This window comes from Peromyscus maniculatus, chromosome 6 (genome assembly GCF_049852395.1).
Source record: "Peromyscus maniculatus bairdii isolate BWxNUB_F1_BW_parent chromosome 6, HU_Pman_BW_mat_3.1, whole genome shotgun sequence".
In the NCBI taxonomy this organism is placed as follows: domain Eukaryota; kingdom Metazoa; phylum Chordata; class Mammalia; order Rodentia; family Cricetidae; genus Peromyscus; species Peromyscus maniculatus.
In genome coordinates, this window is record NC_134857.1 from 121319477 (window position 1) to 121344911 (window position 25435).

The 25435-nt window shown below is 39.1% G+C and overlaps 1 protein-coding gene and 1 long non-coding RNA gene across 10 annotated transcripts in view; one reads left to right on the forward strand and one right to left on the reverse strand.

Moving 5' to 3' along the window:
* The window catches only part of Bmpr1b (bone morphogenetic protein receptor type 1B), a 336975-nt gene that overhangs the window by 15100 nt on the left and 296440 nt on the right, over window positions 1-25435 (reverse strand). For all 8 annotated transcript variants that reach the window (XM_076575066.1, XM_016004741.3, XM_076575064.1 and 5 more), the window contains 4 exons: window positions 17699-17795; window positions 16612-16750; window positions 8511-8703; window positions 7443-7740 (listed from right to left, as the gene is read on the reverse strand). In XM_076575066.1, the coding sequence (XP_076431181.1) occupies window positions 7443-7740; window positions 8511-8703; window positions 16612-16750; window positions 17699-17795 (727 nt within the window). The remainder of the gene's footprint in view (window positions 1-7442; window positions 7741-8510; window positions 8704-16611; window positions 16751-17698; window positions 17796-25435) is intronic.
* LOC121830353 (uncharacterized) lies at window positions 5975-24234 on the forward strand. 2 transcript variants are annotated; one of them, XR_013052399.1, is made up of 4 exons: window positions 5975-6082; window positions 8876-14074; window positions 17465-17539; window positions 22006-24234. It is a non-coding gene; the product is annotated as an uncharacterized LOC121830353 (long non-coding RNA). The 2 variants fall into 2 exon arrangements; XR_013052398.1 differs by having other exon boundaries at window positions 17465-24234.

Sequence of the window (25435 nt, forward strand, 5' to 3'; positions counted from 1 at the left end):
AAATAAAAGCTGACAGTCATTGGCTCTAAAGGTTAACTGCTAACAATGGCTCTCTGCTTACAGCTCCTCTGTCAACAACCAGGGGTGAACTTTAACCCCCTTGCCCCTTATAGCCAACAACTGCCTGGACTAAAGTGAACTTTTAATAGTTGTTTCTACTTGACTCCTAGCATACACCCTATGCCTGATGCTTTCTTTATAGAGGCTTGAAACCCACCCCTGGGGCCACAGCTTCAGAATCCTGAACTCTGGCTCTGCTCTCAGCTTGCTGATAAGCTTTTTGTGCCCCTTGGTGATTTTCTTTTCTTTCTTCGATTTTTCTGGAATAAAGTTTGCTTCTGGTTTAATAGACTTTGGTGGTCTGTCCCCATTATTTTGTGACCCTGGACCCAACAGCATGATGTGAAATCCACACACACAAAAAAAGCTTTAAATTAAAAATGCAGAGGATAAAGACTCATTTTCTAATATTTAATATGTGTGATACCTCAGTAAAACCCCCCACTCTATCCCCTACAGACAAAGAGAAGCTTAAACCAGGATTCCTAAGTGTAGATAAGAACTTAGACCCCTTTTCCCCAGGTGGCTGTATCTGCGACAGGGACTTTAGAAAACACAGTCAGGATATTTGACCAAAAGACTGAAAAGGGAGGCGGGTTAAAATAAATTATATGGTCTGTGCCTTTAAGAACTAGCCTCACAAAAAAAAAGGGGAGCGCTCCTTCCAACCTCCCTGCTGTGAGTGAGAGACTTGGAAGAGCCTTGCAGGAGGCTTGTAAACTTAGAAAACACCTTACTTTTGCATCCTGTACCTAAAGTCTCCAGTGGCGGCTTTGGGGACGGCTTTGGGGACGTGATCTAGGCACAACAAGACCCTCACTCTATTGACTCAAAAAGGGGACCTTAGACAAAGATATTTCAATATAGATAGACCCAGGCCAGTTTCAAGTCCCCAGAAATGATGGCACCAGCCCCAGGAACAAAAGAACAGAGTCAAGATGTCTGATGGTAACCAATTAACCACGAGATGCCCCTCTCCGGAGATAACATGACCAGACCCCAGAGAGGAGTTGTAAAACTCCTGACAGGGCAAACAGATAAGCTAGAATAAGATAAAGTCCAGGCCTGGAAAAAACTGGACCAATCAAGGATGGACTCGTACTGACCCCCTCCTCTCTAAGAAATTTTATGGGTTTTGCCTATAAAAACTAACTTCCCCAAGAAAGAGTAACTCTTCTCTGCCTCACTTGAGATGGCTTGAGTTGAGTTCCCTATCATGACTTGTAACAGATAAACCTTGCTTTTGCATTCTGGTACGCTCGTCCTTGGTGGTCTCTCTGGGGGTTACGATCTGGGCACAACATATGCAAGGTGACCACATTGGGAAGAAGAACAATGAGATCCAGCAAATCTCCCAAGCCCATCTCTAAAGTAAAATCTAGTTTAAACAGAGGGCCAAGGATGTGCACATCTAAGCAACTGTTCAAGGTGTGGTATCACTTACTACTGATCCACTCTTGCCTGGGCTTCATTCTGATGAGTTGTTAGAATTCTTTAAAAGTTCTTCCTGGAGGCCAAATTCCCCTCAGGCTCTGGCCCTTTCCTTCCCCCAGCATGAGATTCCTGGGTAAATTCCATTTCTTTGGGGTCCATCATTTCAGTATTCTGATAGTCAGGTTTAGAGACACAAATTTCTCTTTAGAAGAGCTTCCTTTCTGTCAGGCCTTTTACAATTCTTCACTTTCTGTTTTAGCACTTTGATATATACATATATTGAGTGAAATACATAAAGGTGGAATATAAAACTCATTTTATTTGAACTTCAAACTGCCGAGCTGGCCTCAGGAAAGACCAAGGAGCCAAGTTTGCATTTCTGACTACCTAGCAGTGTTATGACAGCAAAAACAACCAGCGATTCACTCACAGGGATGACAAAGGGCTTCCGGAGTGTCTGAAATCAAGTGATTCTTCAAGCCCAGGCCAGGATGATGACACTATGGTGATATTTTAATTGTACTGAAATGTGATTTTATAAATAAAGTTGCCTGAGGGTCAGAGCTACTAGCAAGCCATAGCAGAAACTGGGCGGTGGTGGTGCACACCTTTAATCCCAGCTCTTGGGAGCCAGAGCCAGGCGGATCTCTGTGTGTTCAAGGATACAGCCAGCATGGAGACACACACCTTTAATCTCAATACCAACCATTGAAGACCTGGAGGTCTGTACAGACAGGCAGTGATGAGGAGGTCATGTGGTTGGGTTTACAACCAAAGAGAAGGCAGAATAGAAAGTCTATAAAAAAGACAGACACACAGGAAGTAGGTCTCTTGCTGAAGAGGACAACAGCAGCAGTGAAGGGTAAGGTTTTTAGCTCTGACCTCTTGGGCTTTCATCTCTGGATTGGTTCTGTGTTTCTTATTTAACAAGACCGTTCATCTACAGAGTAAATGTGAATTCTCCTGGCTACTGCCTCTAGTAAGGAGGGTGGCAAGGGGGAGAGAACTTGATGCTGTGTGGGCTCAGCCGAGATGCAGAGAAAGACAGGTAATGATGAGATATGAGCAGGACAGTAAGGTGCCAGGCAGGACTACTATGCCAAGAGGATCAGAGGAACCAAGCCCACAACTGGGAAATGCATGTGACCACGGGCTTCATTTAGAATGCTGCCACACTGGGAAAATAAAGATTGAAACCTTAACTGGCTTCGTTCTCTCCAGCAGCCAGAGCAATCTTTTACCCAGGTTGATTCAATCCCAAGAACACTACCTGCAGGGCACCCTTGAATACCCACAGGCTTAGTGAGTAGGTGTATCTAATGTGTTCAGTGCATGTTTAAGGTCAAGGGAAAAGTTTGAAGGTGGAGAATAAGGGGGTTTTAAATGATATCTCTGTTAGCCTTAATATACATTCAATATCTCTTGTACTAATTATGCTTCCCAATCAGAAGTCTGAACCAGCAATTCTGGCAAGAAGAGTGAGTCATGGAAAATCCTGGTCTGTAGCTCACTGCAGTGCACACTCCACAGGGACACAAATTCTAAACATGAGTTTTCTAGACTGGGTTGATAAAGGTGGGATGACCCCACACTAGATGTGGGCAGCACCATTCTATGGGCTGGAGTCCTGGACTGAACAGAAAGGAGTCAGCATCCATCTCTCCTTGCTTCCTGCCAGTGAGTGGAACGTGCCCTCACCTCCTTACCGCTCTGGCTTCCCTGTCATGGTAGACCGAATTTCAAACAGTGAGCCACAATGAGCTTTGAGTTTCCTTTTGTCAGGTACTGTATTGCAGCAGCAACAACAAATAGAACTAAAACAATGTTTCAAAAATCAAATTCCTAAAAATCTCAATGCATTTCAGAACTTCAGAACTAAAACTCCAAACTCCAAAGAAGGGAAGATGGGGACACCTGCTAAGGCATTTACTGGGAGTGTTAGCAGCATCACTAATGAGCTCAGTTCTATGAATTTGATATCAGGATTTAAAAAGCTATAATAAATACACATACATTATATATATATAATATATGTTCTGTACATATGTATATAATGCATATGTATATATGTGTATAAGTGTATATAAATGTGTGTGTACGTGAATGTGTTATGTGTATATATATATATATATATATATATGTACGTATCAGTGCAGAAAATGACATCATAAGGGTTCAGAAAATTCAGTATCTGCTAGGTAGAGTCAATCCTCTTCTGTATTTGGACAACTCACAAGCATCAGTGGGGAGATATATAAAACAGCCCAATCTTGTCACTGTAGGTTTTCTGTTTAAGATTTAACATCTGAGAAGCCCTGATCCAGGATTTATTTCTTCTATAAGAAAATGTTGTATTCGCACAGTGAAGGACTGGGAAGCTGCTTGAGGGACCGAGTCACCCGAGCTGTGTGCATTCCTTCAAGGCAAGTCATGTGACATTGCTTTCCCCTCCCCAGGGACATCAGGGATCTTCAACATCACCTGGATTACATCTCCTTTAAGCAGGAAATGTACCAGCAAAAGAAGCCAACAAGAGTAAAAGTGTTATGTGAACAGAAAGTCCCTAGGGCACCAACGGAGCTCTCTGTGATTCTCAAGTTCCCTGGGAACCTTCCAGAAATTACCCCAAAGCCTAAGAGACCACTTACTACCTATACAGAAACAAGAGTGAAGATTGAGTTCTCACAGGAAATTCACATATGAACATGGGTTAGCTTTGACTCTGTGTGAAATAAAACACTCTATACAGCTGCACGTGGACAGACACACAATGCACATCATTATGAAGGGTAAAAATCAGAGAAATATGTAAAGCAAGGCTTGTACCCAGCACTAAAAATGGAAGATGTCAAAACTCTGCCAGAGAGAAAATAAAAATGTCTGAGATCATCCAATACATCCTCCATCTGCATAGGGAAATGAGTCTGTGAAGCCAGCCTCCTCATCCTCTCCTTTGATGAACAGGACATTGTACACCTAAGATATCTCAAGTTATCCCTTAAGAGCCTGCTCCTGTTCCTAGAGTCAGGATCCCCATGAAATTGGAAAGATCATTTAATTCATTACTCTAAACAAACATAAATTTCAGAAACAAAAACTCAGTTTACTTTAAGATCCACAAGGAAGGTGTTGCCTCAGTTACTTTACTGTCCTTACATTTGCTGATTTAAAACAGTAGCAGTATTTCTCTATGTCATGTCAAAAGGGAAATCCATGGTGGATTTGACATGGCTTTGGTTCTCAAGGTACCTATGAGTAGAAGGAGAGATGAGGCATATTCCAAAGTAACGATAACTGTAGGTAGATATGGGCCAGAGAATTCAGAAGGTGGTTTCTCTTCTCTTAGGTGTGGATGGGTGCACTGACAAAGAGGCATTTTGGAGACTTGGGAAATGTACACAGAAAGACAGAATACTCCACACTAGGGACTCTAAATGTTTTCAAAAGCAAAGCATTAGGCAGTATGGGCTTTATGAGGAGAAAACACAGAGGTTCGGTATTGCAAAAGAAAGACAAATCAAGTATGGGTACAAAGTACAGTTATGAAGGGCATAGTCCAGAATGTGAAGATTCTCATTCTCTGAGGCTAGGATAACATGCTTTTCTTCTTTACATTCAATTACCTAGTATGCAAAACTTAAACACCTTCACAATCATGGCAAAGACACTGGGGATAGAATCTTGACAGACATGTGCTCTGTTTACTCTCTGCCAGGAGGGAGAGAGAAGAAGCTAACGATCACTGCAGCAGTGTGAGAAATGCCTTGACACTCGGTATAGGGCCGCTTATGAGTAACAACAGATGTCCGTGCACTCTGAAGATCAGTGGCAGTTAAACAGAAAAGGGATGTAAGTTATACAGATAATATGAAAAACAGCACTTGAGGGTGTGAGAAGCAGATTGTGTTCAGAAGCAGCATGGTGGGAATAAATCTTGAGAAAAGCCCAACGTCAGAAAAGAGTTCACCACAGCAAGGGACCCTAACTACATTTTAACCCAAGGCCACAGGAAACGGTGAAATTATGATGACATTCAAACTGCACTTCGAGAAAATAAATTCTGCAGCCTGGAGAAAAGACTGGAAATCAGAAAGACAGAAAGGAAGTAATTGTACAATGCTTTACCCAAGGATGTAGGTGAAATAGTATAGTGGGCTGAACCATAATACTAAGGGAAAGCATGAGTCCCAAAAAGATAGAACTCACTCAACTGTACAAATAAAAATTCAGGCACTCCAAGTTTTAACCTGGTTCAGTCAAACTCGAAGCTAGAAAAAAAAAGGTGAGATACAGTTGGACATGTCACACAGGGAAATATTTAAAGGTGGAAGATGAGTAGAAGCGGTCTCAGGAGAAGAGGGAGCCTGAAGCAGAGAGACACATTGTGCAATGCTGAGAACTCTGGGCTCCAGGGACAGTGGTGTCACAATGAGCAAGGGCTTCTGGTTGCACGGCGATGGTTTCTTAATAAAGCAGGCCAGGGGAGGGGGCAGCAGAGGACTATTACCCCTTGGAACTGCGTTGGAGAAATTTAACTAGGAGAGGAGTCGAGTCTGGGGACTAGAGGCACACCAGATGAATTACTTAGGTACGTTTGCTTGGTTGTTGTAGAGTAGACTTGAAAAGGGTTGCTGTTCACAAAAATGAATTCTGAAGAGAAACGATTTCATACTTTAAATCGTTAAATAGTGTGAGACTCAGGTGCTTAAATTTATAGCACAATTCACTTTCTTTGTGAAGTTTTCATTTGCCATCTCTACATGGTGAAGCCCTCCACTTATGAGTTCGTTATTAAACCACGTCTCAGATTTTACATTCAGGAGAAAAATGGAAACCCATTAGCCCTTCCTTGTAATCATCTCCCCAACTCTTCCTTTTGTCCTTCTCTACACACTCTAGAATCTTCCTTGGGAAATATCCAAAAGTAGAGCCAGAGATGTACTCCAGGGTCAGCCTGGACTGAGTATCCTAACGTAGTTATACAACCCTTTCTTCACTACTAGCTCCCAGAGGAACCCTTTTCTTTCCAGGCTAGAGGAGCCATTTCCTCTAAGTCACCCCCACCTGCTGTGTCCAACCTCTTCCCATTGTAACAAGATGTCTGTCCCCACCTACAAAGTTCAGACTGGAGAACTGGACAACTGAGTTACAAAAACAAAAGTGCAATGAGAGCAACAACGTTTTAAATGTGTGGCTTGGCACTGGGTTACACAGTTGGACACATGTTCTAGGTTAAAAAGAGCTACACTGATTAAAGAGAGATAGAATGCCAGCTCCTGGGTGTGAAACCCTCCCTACTCTATAGGGGCTATCAATGTACCAACAGGCCTGCAGGGTCTGCACACCACCACCAGCAAGTCTGGGCATGTGTGTCCAGGTGCTATGTTCTCTATTTAAGCTACATTATAGCAGTGCTTTGTTCCTTAATAGTTACTAGTTAACTATTATGGTTAATAGTACTCCTCACAAACATTTATGAAGTTATCCTTACAGTACACACATAGCTGCTGGTTCTTCCTGAAATCTACCCTTATTTACAAATGTTATGCAGAACTCTGGCTTCAGTTTCTCAAGCATCATCTTAGTTAGGGTCTCTATTGAAAGCAACTCGGAGAGGGAAGGGTTTGTTTCACCTTACAGCTTATAAGGCCATTCAGAAAAGTCAGGGCAGGAAGTCAAGGCTGGAACCTGAAGGCAGTGACTGAAGCAGAAGAGATGGAAGAGAGCTGCTTACTGGCTTGCTCCCCATGGCTTTCTCAGCCTTCTTTCTTATGGGACTGACCCAAACTCACCATGCTACCAAGAAAATGGTGACATTTTTATCTCTAAAAGAGTTGAAGTCTATGATATGCCTCAACCACTGAGTTATCCTAGGACAGAGGTATGGAAAGTAACTAGAACACTCAGAAAGCATCTTAAAGTGGGCATCTGATGACTTGGATGCTAACCTGATGAACTTGACAGCCAAGCCCAGGTCTGCTATGCAGCAAGTCCCGTTTTTCTTCACCAGGATGTTCTTACTTTTCAAGTCTCGATGGGCGATGGCTGGTTTGCCTTGAGTACTGAAGATTTCCGTGTGTAAGTGGCATAGGCCACTGACGGAAGAGTAGGCTAACTTCAGCATGGACTTTGCATCTAGGGTGGTGGATTTCAGATAGTCATAAAGAGAACCATTTTCATGATAGTCTGTGATGAGGTATAACTGAGTCCAAGACCCAGTCCCTTTAATATCTGCAGCAATAAACCCTAAAAGGCAAAAAGTAAAAAGGATTAGATGTTTCCTGGACAGAATGAGCAATGCTTCATATGCTCAAATATTCTCTTTCTATATTCTTTGGTTTAACATCTTGTTCAGTTTTCTGACTATGCCTATGAGAGTGTTAAATTACTAATACCAAGCAGGGGTGATCAAAATCAGAGGGAGAAAGAAAAAAACAAGAGTTTGGATCTGAAGTCACTCTCTAATCAGTGGTACTGAATCCCTTTATGGTATTATAGTAACAAGCAAGGATTGTTATATAAAATGCTTGAGTCAGGTCTACTTCATTGACTTGACTGGGTCCTTTCCTACTCAAATGACCCAGGCAGATCACGTCTAGCCCAAGGAAAGGAAAAGAAAATCAATTCTGAACATAAACTCTTACTACAAATAAACTCTGCAAATAAAAATGCCTATAACTTTTCACAATATTTAAACCCAAATGTGGGCCTTCAAATTCATTAAAAAAAAAAAACTTAAGAAATTCTAGTATTTCATTTGTACTTCCTGTTTCTGAAGGAAAAAAAATATCACTGGTGAGTATTGCATTTCCAGCCCACCACCCATGCACAGAAGCACCACAGTCATGCTTCCCGGGACATCCTCTGTCAGAAGCTTATGGGCTCTGGACTCATGCCAAAAAGAGAGTCTGTAAGTTTCATAACAGGTCTAGACAGATGAGTTCATATGCAGATGTGGAGGGAAAACAGAAGAATGTGACAAAACCCCAACTATCGCTGTGTAGACTGTGACTCACCCAGAATGTTTTCATGCCTCATCAGGACCGTCTGATAGATCTCTGTCTCTCGGAACCAGCTGGCTTCCTCGGTGGTGAAGAACACTTTCACGGCTACCTTTTCTCCACGCCACTTTCCCATCCACACTTCCCCATAGCGACCTTTTCCAATTTGCTTCACCATCTGAATTTGCTTAGCTATTGTCCTTTGGACCTGGCAAAACCCAAAACGTGTTCTTAGTATATTTACAGCACTGCAGATATGTCTAAGCTTTTCTCCAGGGGGAGGGTGGGGGCAATGACTGCATGTAAAAATATGTAGTCAATATTATTCTTTATACACATGAGTTATTTGTATTTATTAATTTGTGCTGTTCTCTTTTAAGTGTATTTCAGATGGATGTTTGCCAATTTTAAATCATCAAATACTGCTACCAAATCAGTAATGTTCCATTCTACCTACTGCAATTTTCACAGAGAAAAAAAGACAAATGGTTTCACAGTAACTTATACCCAACAGAACAAAGTGTTCTACTGTTATAATAATTGAAGGAATTCTTGCCACCATATAACAAATCATGAATCTGTTAAATAAGACAAAAAAATATTGGATGCAAAAGGAAATTTATCAAAATTCCAAAAATGGAGAAGAGCAGAGGAATCCAAACAAACAACAAAATTAAAACAAAATGAGGGGATGAAGGGGGAAAGGAGAGCTCATAAGAAACAAAACAAAAAGAAAACGCCACTGTAAATGAGACTGAGCACTCCCAGCCTGGCAGGCTTGAACCCCTTTAGGTTACACAGTGGAATTTTTAGTTACAAAGTGCCAAGTAGCTGTAGAAAATGTTTAAGAAACTAAATGAAGACTAGGCAAGCAAGGTGAGATAGGCGAAAACTGTACATCTGAAGTGAAAGAGGCATTTGTTTCAGTGAAAAAAAAAATGCAGACCAGAGACACAAAATAGTAGTCCATACAGGAGAACTGGCAAAAGCAGATTAACATGCTGGAGAGAAGGCTCATTTAATACTCGATAAAACAGAGCTGAAGAATTACAAAATTCATAAAAACAAAGGGGGAAACATTGAGTGAAGCAGAATGGAAATTAAATGACTCCGTCTTCATGGTATTTACACCATCTGTACTTTATCAATGGTTTCCTGGCTGTAAGGAGTAACTATTTGAGGCAGGTTACATAATCTTGAAAATAGAATTAACAGCCAGGGCTGGGGGCACACACCCATAATCTCAGGACTCAGGAGGACAAGTGGGTAAACTGGGAGTTGACAGGCAGCATGATCTACAGAGGAAAATCTGTCTCAAATAAATAAACAAGGACACTAGCACATGATACTAGCAAAATCCCACCATAATAAATACAAAGCCCTCTTTGTAGTGATACATCAGGTAAAAGCTTAACGATTTCCTTTCTGTTTCTGTAATTTCTAAGATCATTCAATTGTGATAATCAATACATAATCTAGAATTCTCTCACTGCCTAGTCCATGGGCTAGCAGCCTAAATCTCTCCTGCATAACAGATTCTAAGAATTAGGATACGGATATTATTCTGCAGATTCCTTAAGTAGGATTCTTCTGTGGTTTCCATGATGGGTGATAATATCTACACAAGAGGTCCCGAGTTCATTCTTAAAACTGTTAGTGACACTGATAACAGAATGAAATCCTGTTACAAAAGGGTATTTTTTTTATAAAGTTGAAGTTTTAAAAATTAAAGAATTACTACTGGTCTAGGAAGCACAAAGTGAGGTGGAAATAAGCAAACAAGCAGATGTGTAAAGTAGCACTCCTCTCACAGAGTTAGGCATTCGGGATGAGACAACCTTTGGTATACTATATGTCCACTACTCCCGACAAGATGAGAGAAGCATCACGAGAGCACTAGGCAGCTGAGAGGCAGCTGCGAAGCACTTAGTTATCCACTTGGAGGGAAACCTACCCTAGTTACTAAAGCATATTCACTTTACAGATGCACAAGCATTGCTCTGTGAGTCTATGGAATCCTGCCTAACAAACAGCTCTGTTTCTTTTCTAGCAATGAGTGGTCTTCTCTAGTGAACACATTGGCAGCAGCGGCAATGTCAGGGGGACAAAAAAACGGACCTCCAAGACACTTAGCCATTAACTTAGACTTGGAAACAGAATTTTACTCACATTTTAGGATTATATCATCAAAGAACCTGAACATGTCTTTAAAATTTAAAAACTGATTTTCAGTCTTTGATTTTACCAATGTTTCTTCTCTTTCTGCACATAAATTTCCAATCTAAATCATATGCACAATTTTTTAAAAAGTTGAGTGTGCAGCTAAAATTTACAAGAATTTCCTATAATTTCTATCTGAAGGGTCATTCAAAGGTCTGTGTGCTCAATGTTTGGTCTCCAGCTTGGTTCAAGTATGAGCAAGTGGGAACATTAAGACATGGGGTCTATCTCGGAGGAGCTCTGTAGGTCACAGGGAATGTGCCCACAAAGAGAATTATAGGACTCTCAATTTCTAGTTTCACTTCCTTGCCATGAGATGAACAGTTCTGCTCTGCCAGGAACTTTCACCTCAGTGGGCATCCATAAACCCAAAGAAAGAGGACAAGCAATGACAGACAAACCTCTAACCTTGTAAACCCAAACAAAGCTTTTTTCTACATTAGCTGGCTATCTCAGCTACCTGCCATAAAAAAATGACCAACATATGTCTGGAATATTTAATTATTGTAACTGTGATTCTAGAAAGAGAATTATATCATGTGCACTGGCTATAAATTTGTATATATATACATATATATATGTATATATATACACAAATTGTGTATATATATACATATATATGTGTATATATATGTATATATATACACACACACACACACTCACACACACACACATATCACTATTCCAATATTGTCATTTCATTACTTCATTTTATGGTTAGACATCTGTGTACACACATGAAGAAAAGAAAACAAGTTGTTATAAACCAGCATTCGATATTCTCTATCACTGAGTTAGCAACACACACAAACACGAGTGTGTGAACAAATACAAATATACACATATATTTGGCTTAGTTAGGCTGAACTAATACATATGGGAAAGACTTTTTACTAGGCTTCATTCAAGAGCTTTAATATTGAGCTGGCAAGATGGCTCAGTAGTTGGAAGCTCCTGTGCCCAGGAATAATGATCTGAGTTCTATTCCCAGATCCAGTGAGACAACAGGGAAGCATTTATTCCTGACAGTTGTCCTCTGACCACTTCATATCTGCCATAGTACATAAGCATGTAGCACATGAGAGCCTGTGCTCACACATAGAGAAATGCACACAAAAATTAAAATAAATACAAATTTCAGAGTTTAATGTTGAGTAAAGAAACCACCTTGCTTCTACGGCCATACCACCCTGAAAGCACCCAGTCTTGTCTGATCTTGGAAGCTAAGCAGGGTCGGGCCTGGTTAGTGCTTAGGAGACACCTCTCCCTCCAAGGGATGGAAAGATGGCTCAGAGGTTAAGAGCACTGACCGCCCTTCCAGAGGACTAGGTTCGATTCCCAACACCCACATGGTAGGTCACAACTGTCTGTGACTCCAGTTCCAGGGGATCCAACACCCTCACACAGACACATATGTGAAGGCAAAAACACAAATGTATATAAAACAAGAATGAATGAATAGATAGATAGATAGATAGATAGATAGATAGATAGATAGATAGATAGATAGATAGATAAAGCTGGGTTACCGTTTAGGGGAAAAAAAAGAAACTGCCTTACATTTCTGTATAATGTTAACTATTAGGACATAAATAGTAATATTTTATTATATAACATATACCATATATAGACATGTAAAATACTCCAAATGTTATATAGTAAATGTGTACATATACTACACAAAGAAGAAAATCATATTATATCTTAATTCTTCAAATAGTTCTATTATATCACTTCTTTTTGAAAAGAGAAGAAATACAAAGAGAGGTCTCCAAAAGTAACTTGGAAAATACTATGTCCACGTATATGTACATAGATGAAACATAAAAATTTTCCACTGTGTTAAGAAAATAAGTAACCAATACAAAGAGAGGTTTCCAAAAGTAACTTGGAAAATACTATGTCCACGTATATGTACATAGATGAAACATAAAAATTTCCCACTGTGTTAAGAAAATAAGTAACCAATCAGTTGTAATTTATGAGCACCATTCCCTTAACAACACCACTACCATTCTGTTCTGCTCCAATGTTTAGCTCAAGCTCACATCTTAAGACTAGATATAGCCATGATGCTTAGACTATATGACTTCTTCATGGATCTCCATCTCCTGGGAACCTCTTTTCTATGCTGCTATCCACATAGATTTCCTTATTCAACTAACATTGAACTTAACATATTAAGAATGTCAGTAACATGGATTCTAGAGGCTCACAGTCTGAACTGGAATTTGGCTTCTCCATATACTAACTAATTGACTTAGTTAGTCAATATATCTATATTGGGTCTATATCCCTAAATTAATGCAAGGATATATTTCTAGTCCAGTCCAGTGGTACATAGTTTTTTGTTTGTTTGTTTGTTTTTGATCAACCATGATCTGCATAAACAATGATGGTATTATAAGGTTAAATTCCCTAGTGGTAACAGAGCTATATTACTTTGTGTAAAAACATGCCTTTATGTTCATATGGCAATAAAATTGACTAGAGATGCATTTCTTAGACTATATCTCCATCATTAGTGATCACATGGATTTTTATCTAATGTGGCTACTACAAATAGTTAACAGGAACACATTTATAAAGGATAATCTCTGGATTGGACAACCCAGCCAACCTAGCAAGAAAAGCAATAATATTAACCATTCTAGGACACCATCAGAAGAGAAATGTTGTGGTGGTATTGTGTTCCCCAAAATATTGTGAACCCTAATAAACTTGTCTGGGGTCAGAGACAGAACAGCCACAATATTAAACATGAGGATAGGCAGTGGTAGTACACGCCTTTAATCCTAGCATTCCAGAGGCAGAAATCCATCTGTTCAAGGATACAGCCAAGCATAGTGACTCACGCCTTTAATCTCAGAAAGCAAGCCTTTAATCCCAGGGAGTGATGGTAGAAAGGAAAGATATATAAGGCATGAAGACCAGAAACAAGAAGCATTTGGCCTGGTTAAGCATTCAGGCTTTTGAGCAGCAATTCAGCTGAGACCCATTCTGGATGAGGACTCAGAGGCCTCCAGTCTAAGGAAGCAAGACCAGCTGAGGATCCGTCGAGGTGAGGTAGCTGTGGCTTGTTCTGGCTCTCTGATCTTCCCGTGCTCACCCCAATAACTGGCCTCTGGTTTGATTTTATTAATAAGAACTTTTAAGATTCATGCAACAAAAGGCAATCATCAGTAATTACTAGCTACAAACCCTGTCGGCTACAGCAGTGACCTGCCTACAAGATATGCTGGTGCAACGGTGGCAATGTTATGGGAGTAACCAACAACTTTCTGATGGAGTTTAAGGCCCATTCCATGAGACTGAATCCACACTAGACACTACTGAAGTGGCCAAGGATCTCAAGCTAGGTAAGTCATGGGCCTAGGGGAAAGTCTACTATTATTATTCCACCAGAGGGAAACTAACAAATTACTCCTAATGACATATTTCTATGCCCATAGATAACTATGTCACTCCACTTTCCTCAGAGAAGTTTCTTCTTGCAGTAGATGGAAATTAACACAGAGAGCCACAACTGGACAATATGCAAAGTGAGAGACTTTGGAGCACTCAGTCTTAAAGGGAATGTCTTCATCAAACCCCATTACTCAGGGCTGAGAGATCTATTTGGAAAAGGAGGCAGAAAGATTGTAAGAGCCAAAAGTGGTGAATTATTCCAAAGAAACAGTGTCTTCAGCACAACATATAAAGTCACAGAAACAATAGCAGCATGCATAAATTCTAGCCAGACAAAATCCTAGCACTAAGAATAGGAAGTGGATACAGGGTCACACCCCTAACCAAGAAACTATTTGCAATTGATACCTACTGACAAAGGAAAAATCAGTTTTCTCCAATGGAATGCCACTGGGTATATCAATCACACTCCAGGGAAGATCCCAGGCCTAAGAGTTATTGTCCAACAACAACAACAACAACAAAACATAGTCCATGAATTTTTTTATGGGATTTTACTTTGGGTATTTTGTAGTATTGGTTTTTTGTGTTGTTCTTTTTTGTTTTGTTTTCTGTTTCAAGAGAGAACAAGAACAAGAGAGAACATGAAGTTGGGTGGGTAAGAAAGTAGGGAGAATCTGGGAGGAGTTGGAGAGGGGAAAACATAATCAAAACATAGAGTATGAAAAAATAAATAAAAATTAAGAATTCTTCCTTGAATTTGTTTTTCTCCAGTATTTTACTGCAGCAATAAGAAGCAGATAGAGAGAGAGAAGCCAAACATTGGTGGTGGGCTGGGATATATAAACAAGGTCCCTGCGGATGGTAAAACTCTAGAGCTGAAAGCTTTTTACATCAAATGACTGAGCATCCTGTTTAATGGGTTGGAGAGACTCTGGGAAGGATAGGAAGTGAATACAAAGGAGTATATCCCACCCCCAAGTAAGGTACATCATTTAAACTGCAACATTATTAGTAAAAGGACAATGTCATGACGAAGGATACCTGGACTCTAGGCTGAGATAACTGAGACGTGCTGAGAGGTAAAATGAAGGAGGCCTTGAGCCATAAACTAGAAGAATGTTCCACAAAGTGATTGCATTTGCAAACATAGAGACGTGTGTTTTATTTGGAGGAGAGCTGCTCAGAGGCAATGCTGGAGCTAAGGCTGCAGGCAGGGGAGCAGGAAGAAAGATCAGGAGTCAGGTGGAGTTTAAAAACTCTTCATATGAAGCTGAGAAAAGAAGATCTGCAGATGGTGGGAGGTGTTACATTATTGCATCTAGGCCAAGATTAAAAGCAGCATTCAAAGAATATAAAAAGGCAACAACAGCTTCATAGGAAAAACTTTCTTGGGAAAAACTAAGCTCAAATAAGTAACATTTCCAAGAGCAGAAGCATCTAAGTCATTCGTACCAGTGGGTTTCACTATTTGTACTTAAAAAAAAAAAAAAAAGAATACTACACTAAAGAGTTACAAATACTGTAGTTAGAATTGCTACGCGTGAATTAAATTATAAAAATAAAAACCAGTTTGTTCATCAGAACCTGGGCAATGTTTAAAGTCCTAAGTACTATCATTCTGCTTATCGTGACTAACATGGCTGCACATGCAGAGGTTGTTCTCTGTTTGATCTCAAAACTGAACTATGAAGGTAAATCTGAGATGGTCAGATGAAACGAAACAAGTCCAGAAGACATGCAAATCAGAATCAGAGCCTGAAGTCGGACAGTCAATCTCCAGTCTCAAAGGGGCCAGCAAGATGGCTCAGTGAGTGAAGGGGCTTGCCACTGAGACTGAGTTCAATCCTCCATAACCCAATAGTGAGGAACCAATTCCTACAAGTCGACTCTGACTTCCACTCAGAATTTGGACACCATGACATGTGTGCACCCACACATATTCATATATGCCCCACCTCTCTCTAAAATAATAAAGCTTCTTCTGTGGTCTATAAAAGAATCAAACATTTTTCTTAGCCAAGAAAGTGACCTGGATTTGGAATGGATATGTTGGATTTGGATATGTTCTTGTTGAAGTTGACAGTCCATACTATCAGAAATTCAACCTCTCCTGAATGGATGACACAGACCTCAGCCTGAAACCTCAGCCTGCAGCTGAAATGCAACTTTCCTTCTTTGCAGATGTCAGGGGTAATACTTTTCAATAGCCAGGTCAAAGTACAATAAGGCTATCCTCACCAAAAACATTTAATATTTCTAACTCATTCTTCATCAGGATGTCTGAGGGGCTGGCTTTAACCAGACACATTAAAGAACAATAAGCTCACCGTCTGTATGTCAAATGTTATCAGGAAGCCCCACAGCTAAGATCTGACACCCAAGGGCATAGAGCCTTCTTGTCTACTGCTCTGTAAGGAAGGTGAAGCAGACAGACATTCCCCTCAGAACACATTTCCTTGGAATTTGTGTTATATTCTTCTCCTACCAGCAGAGGGAGACCTGATCCACTTCCCGAGCTCTGAGACTGCTCAATCAAGTCTCTCAGGGACTCTCCAGGAGGAATGTAAGTCTCATCCTGCTCTAGCCCAATGCTGTACCGAGGCCTGGCTTCTTGTCTTTTATACCTAAGCATGGACAAGGGAGACAGTATTAAAATCTTAAATGCAATGACAGATATAAAACATCACAGACAAACATTAATCATGGAATTTAGCAATAAACATAAGATCAAATGCTATTTGCTACCCTTGGAATGTTTTTCATTCAATCATGTATAGGTTTTCTTTTCTATGTCTGTCAATTACTATACAAGCAGACTACATTCTGTTAGTATTTCCAAGTAGCTCCGATATCTGTTTCCTAGAAACATTTCCTTTATGTTCCCTAGGTAATTAAATATACAAGTTTTTTCATTTATAAAAGTATGCAAGGAGACTCTTTCACATACAAAAATGTACAAGACAATACAATAACTATGACATGAAGTTAAACTTTAAAACATGCTATTGTAATGTCTTCAAAAATTTATTTTAATCAACTAATTTATGAACTTATAAAATGTTATGGTTGAATATTAGGATTGTCAAATGATATGGACATTTAAACCTTTATGTTTCACAAAGTAGAAAATAAGTTCTTGACTAAAAAACTTTTATATAACTAAACTTAGTTTATTTTAATGTTTACTCTATAAATGTTATAATACTAGAGGAATTTTTTCGTCAGGAAATAAGGAATTACTAAAAGCACTCAGACTCCCATATGGTTTCTTCTTTGCTTAGAATTAAACCCAAGTCATAACTAGTCACTAAATTTTCCATTTATCCATGTTTCCTTAGGGATGAAAAATTTATCTGAGTGGTTGTGGTGTCTGAAACAGAAATGAGACAGCATCTATTTATAGCTTCACTTGGGTAAGTCTTTGTTAATGGTAGTAGACATTTTCAGATAAACCTACAATCTAGGGACAAAGAAGGCCATGATGCAAAACCCGACAGGCAACAGCAGGAAAAAACATTCATGTAGGGATCTCATTATGCAGGCGAAACTCTATGTATCTGTCTAATACTTACCTGAAGTAACAGAACAAAATAATGAGGACCAAGAGTAAACTACAGACAGTCACAGATATAAGTAAGGCCTTGTGGTGAATAGGTCCATCAACAAAATCTGAAAAAGAAAGCCACAAAACAGCACATATTTTTACTCAAAAGGGATAAACTCTTTCCCCCAAGTTGGATTAAAACATGATAAGCAAAATACAGGAAAAACAAACTTTAATATGCTATGAGAAAACACACAGATATACTTGGCATAGCCATATCTGAATGGAATGGCAGAAGTCATAGCGCCAGCACAGCTGCTTGCCGAAGATCTAGCAGAGCTGAGTGGCAGGGTGGCCGCCATTCCGCCTTTGGTTTTCATCTTTGCCTGTTGCATACTTGAGGCACTTTTAATATTTGTACAATTTGGGGATGTTGGATTGATGGAAAATTCCCCATGAATCATTTATTCTAGGAATGCTGCTTTTAAGTTTCCCCAGTAAAGTCCTGAACATACTATTCCCCGGTTTTTAGGAAGATATCCTTATCTACTTGAAGGTCTTCCTTACACCTTGATGGTTGTGACACATAAAGAAGCCAGAGGTCTCTTCATGAGGCTATGAGACATTCTTGAAACACCTGTCCCTGTACTTACACAGGAATAAGTTATTCAAAACAAGGTAAACTTTAAAAGGTCAATAAGATTTGGTAGGCTAGAGGAATTGGCCACAGTTCAAATTAAAAGTCTCTTCCCACTGTACAATGAGACAAATCCATGGCATACAATTTTGCCCTACATAGAGGCATATTGATAAAAGTATGGAGTGCAAAGATGATAAAAGTATGAGATGTCAAGACCTCCCTCTCTTAGAAAGTTAGCACATACAGAGTCATAGTAATGTCATATGACCCCTTGGTCATATGTTGTACCTTAACAACAGATTGCCAGGATTAGACATATAGACAAATGTTATAAAGATATAAACATTGTGTTATGCCAGAATTTGAATAATAAGTGTAGCAGTTTTGGCCTGAGGATTTTTTTCTTGGGCACTCTGACCAAGAGTTATTAATAATAATAGTATTAAGAGTTAATAATACACTACTTGGGACATGGCAAAGTGCCTGTAGAAGCTTGAAGATTTTGTTTTGGTCTAGCGTCCTTGTAGTAACCAAAGCTACCAGCCTGAGTACAGGATGTCATATGCCTCTGGATTCTTAAAAAGTGTGTTATAGGGTTAATGAGTAAGAATGATAACTCTTTTTATTAATGTTGTCAAAACTTGAGGAAAAATGATTGGAAATGGTAACTCTGTTCTGTCATAGTTTATTAATGAAGACTAAAAATGAGCAAAAAAGAACTGAAACATATGTCTAAACCCAAAAATGATTATGTTCTATGTTTTGGAATATCATTAATGTATTCCTGCTTACTAAATTCTGTATAAATAAAGAAACACTCTGGCTGCTAGTTAGTCAGGCTGCACGAGTCTCCTGACCACCATGGCCTGGCTCACTTCCTTCCCCTGCTGACTCCTTACAACCTCTGCTGGGACCTGTCCCACTGGGGATGACTCCCGTATGCTTTCTCTGTCCATCTCTCCTAAAATGAAACTAAGAAGCATCCCATGTCTGATTGCTCCATTGCTGCTCTTGCATCCACCCATCTTCAGACCCTGCCCTCATCCAGAGCTAGACTCTGGCATGTACTCAAAACTGTGTGATTTTCTATGATGAATACACTCATCTAGATGTGTATCTCAACAACATGAGTCTCCTCTATGGAAGGAACTGACCTGACACAGAATAAACCCACAAGAGGAATATGAGGAGCAAATGGGTCCCTGAGCCTAAGAGCCAAGCAGGAGCTCATGTGATCCCAGAGTCAGGTTTGTAAGCGCTTCTCATCTAGCATCTGGAATATTCTTTGGATGGGAAACAAAAACAAATCTATATTCATTATAACCAAAGCTTCTTTCTGATGAATACAAAGCATAAGGGCTCCTCAAATGTTGTACATTATATTAATTATATTGTACAATTATATTAATTTGTACATTATATTGTACATTATATTAATTATGCCCTTTAACAAATATACCTTAATTTTTCAAAATGGAATAAAACATTAAAATGGAAATGTTTGATTCAAAGACTGTTCAGTGCTCTTAAGCTACGGATCATTAAATATTGCTCATTTTGTATCAACTCAAGTTCTTGACAAATCAGATTTGCTTAAAGCAAGCTTTCTCAAACATCATGTGAATGTTTTAAGATATCAACGTGTGTTTACTGACTTCAAGCCCAGAAATATTTATTCAAAATACCTTTTTGTAACCAAACATCCCAGGTGATTTTTATTCAGGTGGCTCAGGGTATTTAAGCAAAAATGAGTTGAAACTAAGCCCAGTCGTACAGTAACATAATTAGCAGCTTTAGGAAAGGTACAACCAGTCCCTGAGAAAAGTGATGACTTCTACATAGCTGAAAAGGTAGGACTCTAAGGGATGACTTGGACCAGTACAAGAAGATGTTTTCCCAGCTGTACCCATATATAAATAGACATATTCAAAGTTTGGCAAGAGGCTTTCTCTCACTCCAAATGTGATTTTTTTGCAATAAAAAGTAGTATATGCTCCATGAAAAAAGTTAGAGGACCAATTGACTGAAATAGATGAAATCATTACATCCTTAACAAGTAGTATATGTTCCATGAAAGGACCAATTGACTAAAATAGATGAAATCATTACATACTTAACAAATTACTAACAGGAGCTGCACATAAACCATTACAGTTTCATTTCAATGAACAAAAATGTTAACCAAGAGTATTTCACAAGGGATACGGTATCATCTTGTAACTGGATTCTTTTCTCTTTATTTTATGGAGAAAGCATTACTATATATATAACCCAGGCTAGCTCAAACTTCAAATCTTTCTGCTTTAGCCTCCCAAGGGCTAAGATTACAATACTTCCACTATGCTAGTTAAACTATTTTTGTTTATAATATTGGAAACATTTCCCACAAGTTGTATTCAAAGATGACACAGTACCTTACATAGAAACATCCTAATTAGAAACCAACCTTCTGTTGTGACATTAAGAAATTTTGTTATAATGCAGATTTCCTATAACATATACAATTATGTAACAAATAGACACACATCTTTGATTATGACAGTATCTACTATTCTTAGATGTCAAACTATTACTTCAGAGGACAGATATTATAAATCTTCTCATAATACTATCAAATATCCTTTAAAAAGACCAAATATTTTCTAATTCATTTTCAATATAATAATTTTAATTATTTTGAAATAATTTCAGCTTTGGACAAAAGAATTCCAATATGTCCTTCACTCATAATTCTCATTACTTACATTTTGTCATGTGTGTTATAATTCTCTTGCTCTCTGATCACCCCTTACACAAAACCGTCCTCAGGTGCATACATATGTACACACATTTGCATTCACATTGCTTTTCCATTATGTATTTTGAGTGCCTGTATTAATTTAGACTATTTGAGGTTGCAGAACAATGTTGCTATCCACCTTTAAATAATTCAGAGTTCTTATTACAAATAATAAGAACAAGGATACTGTCTCATAAATAGTTATATAACTGTAAGAACTGGGATAATAACAGTTGAAAATAAACTTACTTTGCAATGTTGCCTAAAATTCTTGGATCAGTTATTGTAAACTCTAATCAACAGATCTTTACACTTTTTCTTGACAAATCTGATAACAGTTACTGATATCTAAAATATGTATTGAACACTTATGATCCATATACTACCTGCAAATATGAATGAAAGTAGGCTACATCTCAAGAGACTAAATGGAAGTCATCAGAAAGTAGCTTTTAAAAAAAAAAATTATCCAGTTCAGAATTGTTATAAATGTCCCATTAAAAAAAAAAAAGAGTATAGACGCTTGAACCACTGAAGTACTGTCCAAAAAGCCATCGCAAACAGGAGTAAAAATTAGCACATACATTGTTTGGAACACGTTGCTTTAAAAAATGTCAAAAATAATTGATAGGTCCTTAAAAGTAAATAGGCTACAACTGTATTAAATTTCTTTCTTTTATGCCCTACATATACATGTAAAGACTGGAATCTTTGCTTATACTGGAAAACACAGCTTATATTCTATTTCCAATTTTAAGGACAACTCTACATTTTTAGGAATCCAAAGAGAATATTCCTTTACTAAAATTAAATCTAACCACAGGATCACAATGAATTTCCAGCTCATGAACCCAGAATGTTTTCACTCTGATGCTATCATTTGGCTAAAACTGTTTCTCTTTGCCTTTTTATGTAGATGCAGAGCTCAGACTACACTGTGAACTGCCAGCCATGTGTTTATTACTCATTACATTTCTGACTTATGACAGGAATAAAACCACAAAGACATAAGGAAGTCTTTCTTCACCATCCAGCACTGTATTTAAGGCTAGCATTATTCTGTATTTTCCTTTTCTTTCCCACAATAACCCTTTTTTGCAGTTAAACCCGCTGCCTACTTCTCTTGGTTTATGAACTGTGGATTCTTATCAATAAACCTGTATCCGTTGGTGATATTAGTCTTGTGCTATTCTGTCACTGTCTGCACTTGGAGTATTAACATGAATATTCCTGGGAGGAAACCCTTTCAGACTTCCATGAAGAGAAGAGGATCACCTGAGGCCCTTCTGGGATAGACCATTTCTACCTACGCTGTCCCTCCAACTTCTCAGGGAGTAGAACCAACTGAAATTCTGCAGGCAAGTGGGGATACCTCTGAAAGAAAAGTAAGGATTGCCACCCGTTTCCTAACAAAACTGAATCCTGTTATACTTTTTATACTGCAGTTTTTCATCTTTAAATGGGAATGTCCATTGCAAACACCTCATGGGGTTGTAAGACTCAAATGAGTTAGTTAATGTAACACTTAGTATAATACCTGGATATGTTAGTCATCTTCATTTTCATTTAACATTTTGTCTCACCCATTTAGTAAATTCCTGTTCATCCTTGATTCTTGTTCAGTGGTCACATCTCTAAGGCTAATGTGCTACCCTGTCATTTGATGCAGAACTAGTCCTATTATGTTCAGCCTCATAGTCCCACTGTCTATGTACTCTATGTATTCTGGAAGCCAAAACAAGCTATATCTCTGCAAAGTTGCCTTTTGTCAGGATATTCTATACAACAACAGAAAAGTAACTAACACAGAAATTGGTAACAGAGAAGTAGGTTTGTTTCTGTGGTGAACCTGACATGATGTTTTTCAGAGAGATGTGAAGGATTTTGGAACTTCAGACTGGAAAGTGCTGTGGGCAGAGCTTAGTGGGCCATTCTTGTGAATGCTTGGAAAACAGGAAGGTTGAGAGTAACATGAAACAGTGGAGACAAATCTCGAGAAGTTTCAGAGGGTCACAAGGATGCAAATGGCAATTGGACCAGTGGTCATTCATGTGATATTTTGGTGAAGAATCGGCTGCATTCTACACATGTGCTGAGAAATTATTTGAGGCTGAATTTAAAAGAATGGGCTAATTTTTATGGCAGAGGAAATTTCAGGCAGCATAACATGGAGTCTGTGGCATGGTTATTCTTGATTACATTTGTGCATGTCTACAATAGAAAAAGAAAGCAAATAGGGCAAAAGAAAGTTTAAAATGTGCAATTTGGGGGAGAAAAAAAAGTACTAAAAAACTTGAGATTTCAGTCAAGCCATGTGCTGAAAGGAGTCTATCACTATTCCTAAGAGCATCACCATTGATAAGAACCCTCCTGTGCTACACTGTAACAACAGGAAAGGTGCCCTGGAGACAAGATTCTACCAGGTTAGAGTCCCAATTTCTGAAAGGAGACAGCCCAAGTGGTTCCCTACTCCAAAAAAGCAAATATCCAGGGATAATTTTCAGTGGCCTCAGCATACAAAATCTGCTACAAACATAGCCCAAGGACATTAGGCTCCATCCTTAGCTGGTAGCAAAACTTCATATCCACACTTTACTTCTTTTTGATGCATGAAAGATATAATATTGAGGATGTCATGGACTCTTCCACCATAATTTCAGAGAGTGTCCAAGACTAGGCATCACAACAGAGTTAAAGTTCCTGTGAGGAGGCTGCAAAGGCCAATGCATAAAACTGTGAAGATGACGCCTATGTTTCCATGGAGACTCCAGGCTATTGGAGATGCCAGAACAGTGGGATACCTGCCAAGAAGAGTTGCATATGGGCATAGAACCAAGCCAAGAAAGGGAGATATGCTGCATGTTGCAAAGCTGGAGGGGTAGAGTCATCTAAGCCATTTGAAAGAGAAGCCTGGTGGCTTTTGTTCTGCTGGGGTTTAGTCTTGCTTTACTATGTCCTGATTCCTCCCTTTTTGAACGGGAATGCATACTCTATGCTGTGGATATTGAAAGTATATAATTTGGGTTTGTTTGTTTGTTTGTTTTTAAACCGGGTGACAGTGAAAAGACAGCCTTGGGTTTCAGAGGAGACTGCACTCTTGAACATTGCTGGGGTTGCTAAAGAACGTCTAAACTTGAAGTTGGACTAAATGCATTTTGTAGCATGAAATCACCATAATCATATGGGGGCTAGGGGTGTGATACTGCCTTTGGAATGAGAATACCTCCCATAAAACCTCCCATAATCTCAAGTATTTAAGTACTCAGTCCTTAGTTGGTGGCACTGTTTGAGAATGTTAATAAAGAACCTTTATAAGGTAAAGCCTTGCTGGAAGAAGTGCTTCACTGGGGGTAGACTGAGTTTTGATAGCCTGACTCTACTTCCTTTTCTGTCTCTTTGTCTCTGTCTCTCTGTCTCTCTCCACCCCACCCCCCCCAACCTCTCTAGAACTATAAGTTAAAATAAGCCCCTTTTTCTCAAAGTTGCTTTTTGTCAGGGTATTTTATTACAGCAACAGGAAAGTTACTAAACCATCCTTAATATGATTTGTAATCTATCTCTATTAGTGAAATACTCATGACCAAATGTAAGTTAATATTTTACATGTTAATTCTTACATCTTGTGTAAGCAAGCAATATTTATGCAAGCAATATTTTTCTTCATCTATTTCTATATCCATAACACTTAAGATATTGTTTGAGGCATCTAGGCAGTGGTACCAGGTCCTGGGCTCATTGCATGAGTTAGCTGTTTGAAACCTGGGACTTTTGCAGGGATGCTTGGCTCAGCCTGGGAGGAGGGGACTGGACCTGCCTGGACTGAGTCTATCAGGTCGATCTCAGTCCTCAGGGGAGGCCTTGCTCTGGAGGAGGTGGGAATGGGGGGTGGGCTGGGGGGAAGGAAAGGGGGGCAGGAAGGGGGAGAACAAGGGAATCTATGGCTGTTATGTAGAACTGAATAGTATCGTAAAATAAAATAATAATAAAAAAAGATATTGTTTGAAATAGAAATAAAGAAAATTGAGTTTCTTATGTGAATTTCTATGAATTAATCTGAAAAGCTTGAAGGCTTCAGTGGGAATTTATTATGAGTGAGTGTGCAGTACTACGTGTTCTCTACCTCCAGCAGCACACTCTTAAGTGTTCCAAAGACGAGCTTTCTGGGGAGAGGTGTGGAGAAGCAGAATAACAAGGATCCTAAGAATGAAGCTCTATACAGCCACGAAGCCAAGATCTGCTTGCATATTTGTTGAATGACGTTCATGATATCAGCTTGCCTCAGCCCTCTACTCCAGCAGTGGGTAATGAGACAAATTAAAGGCAAAAATAGACATGGCACCAATGAA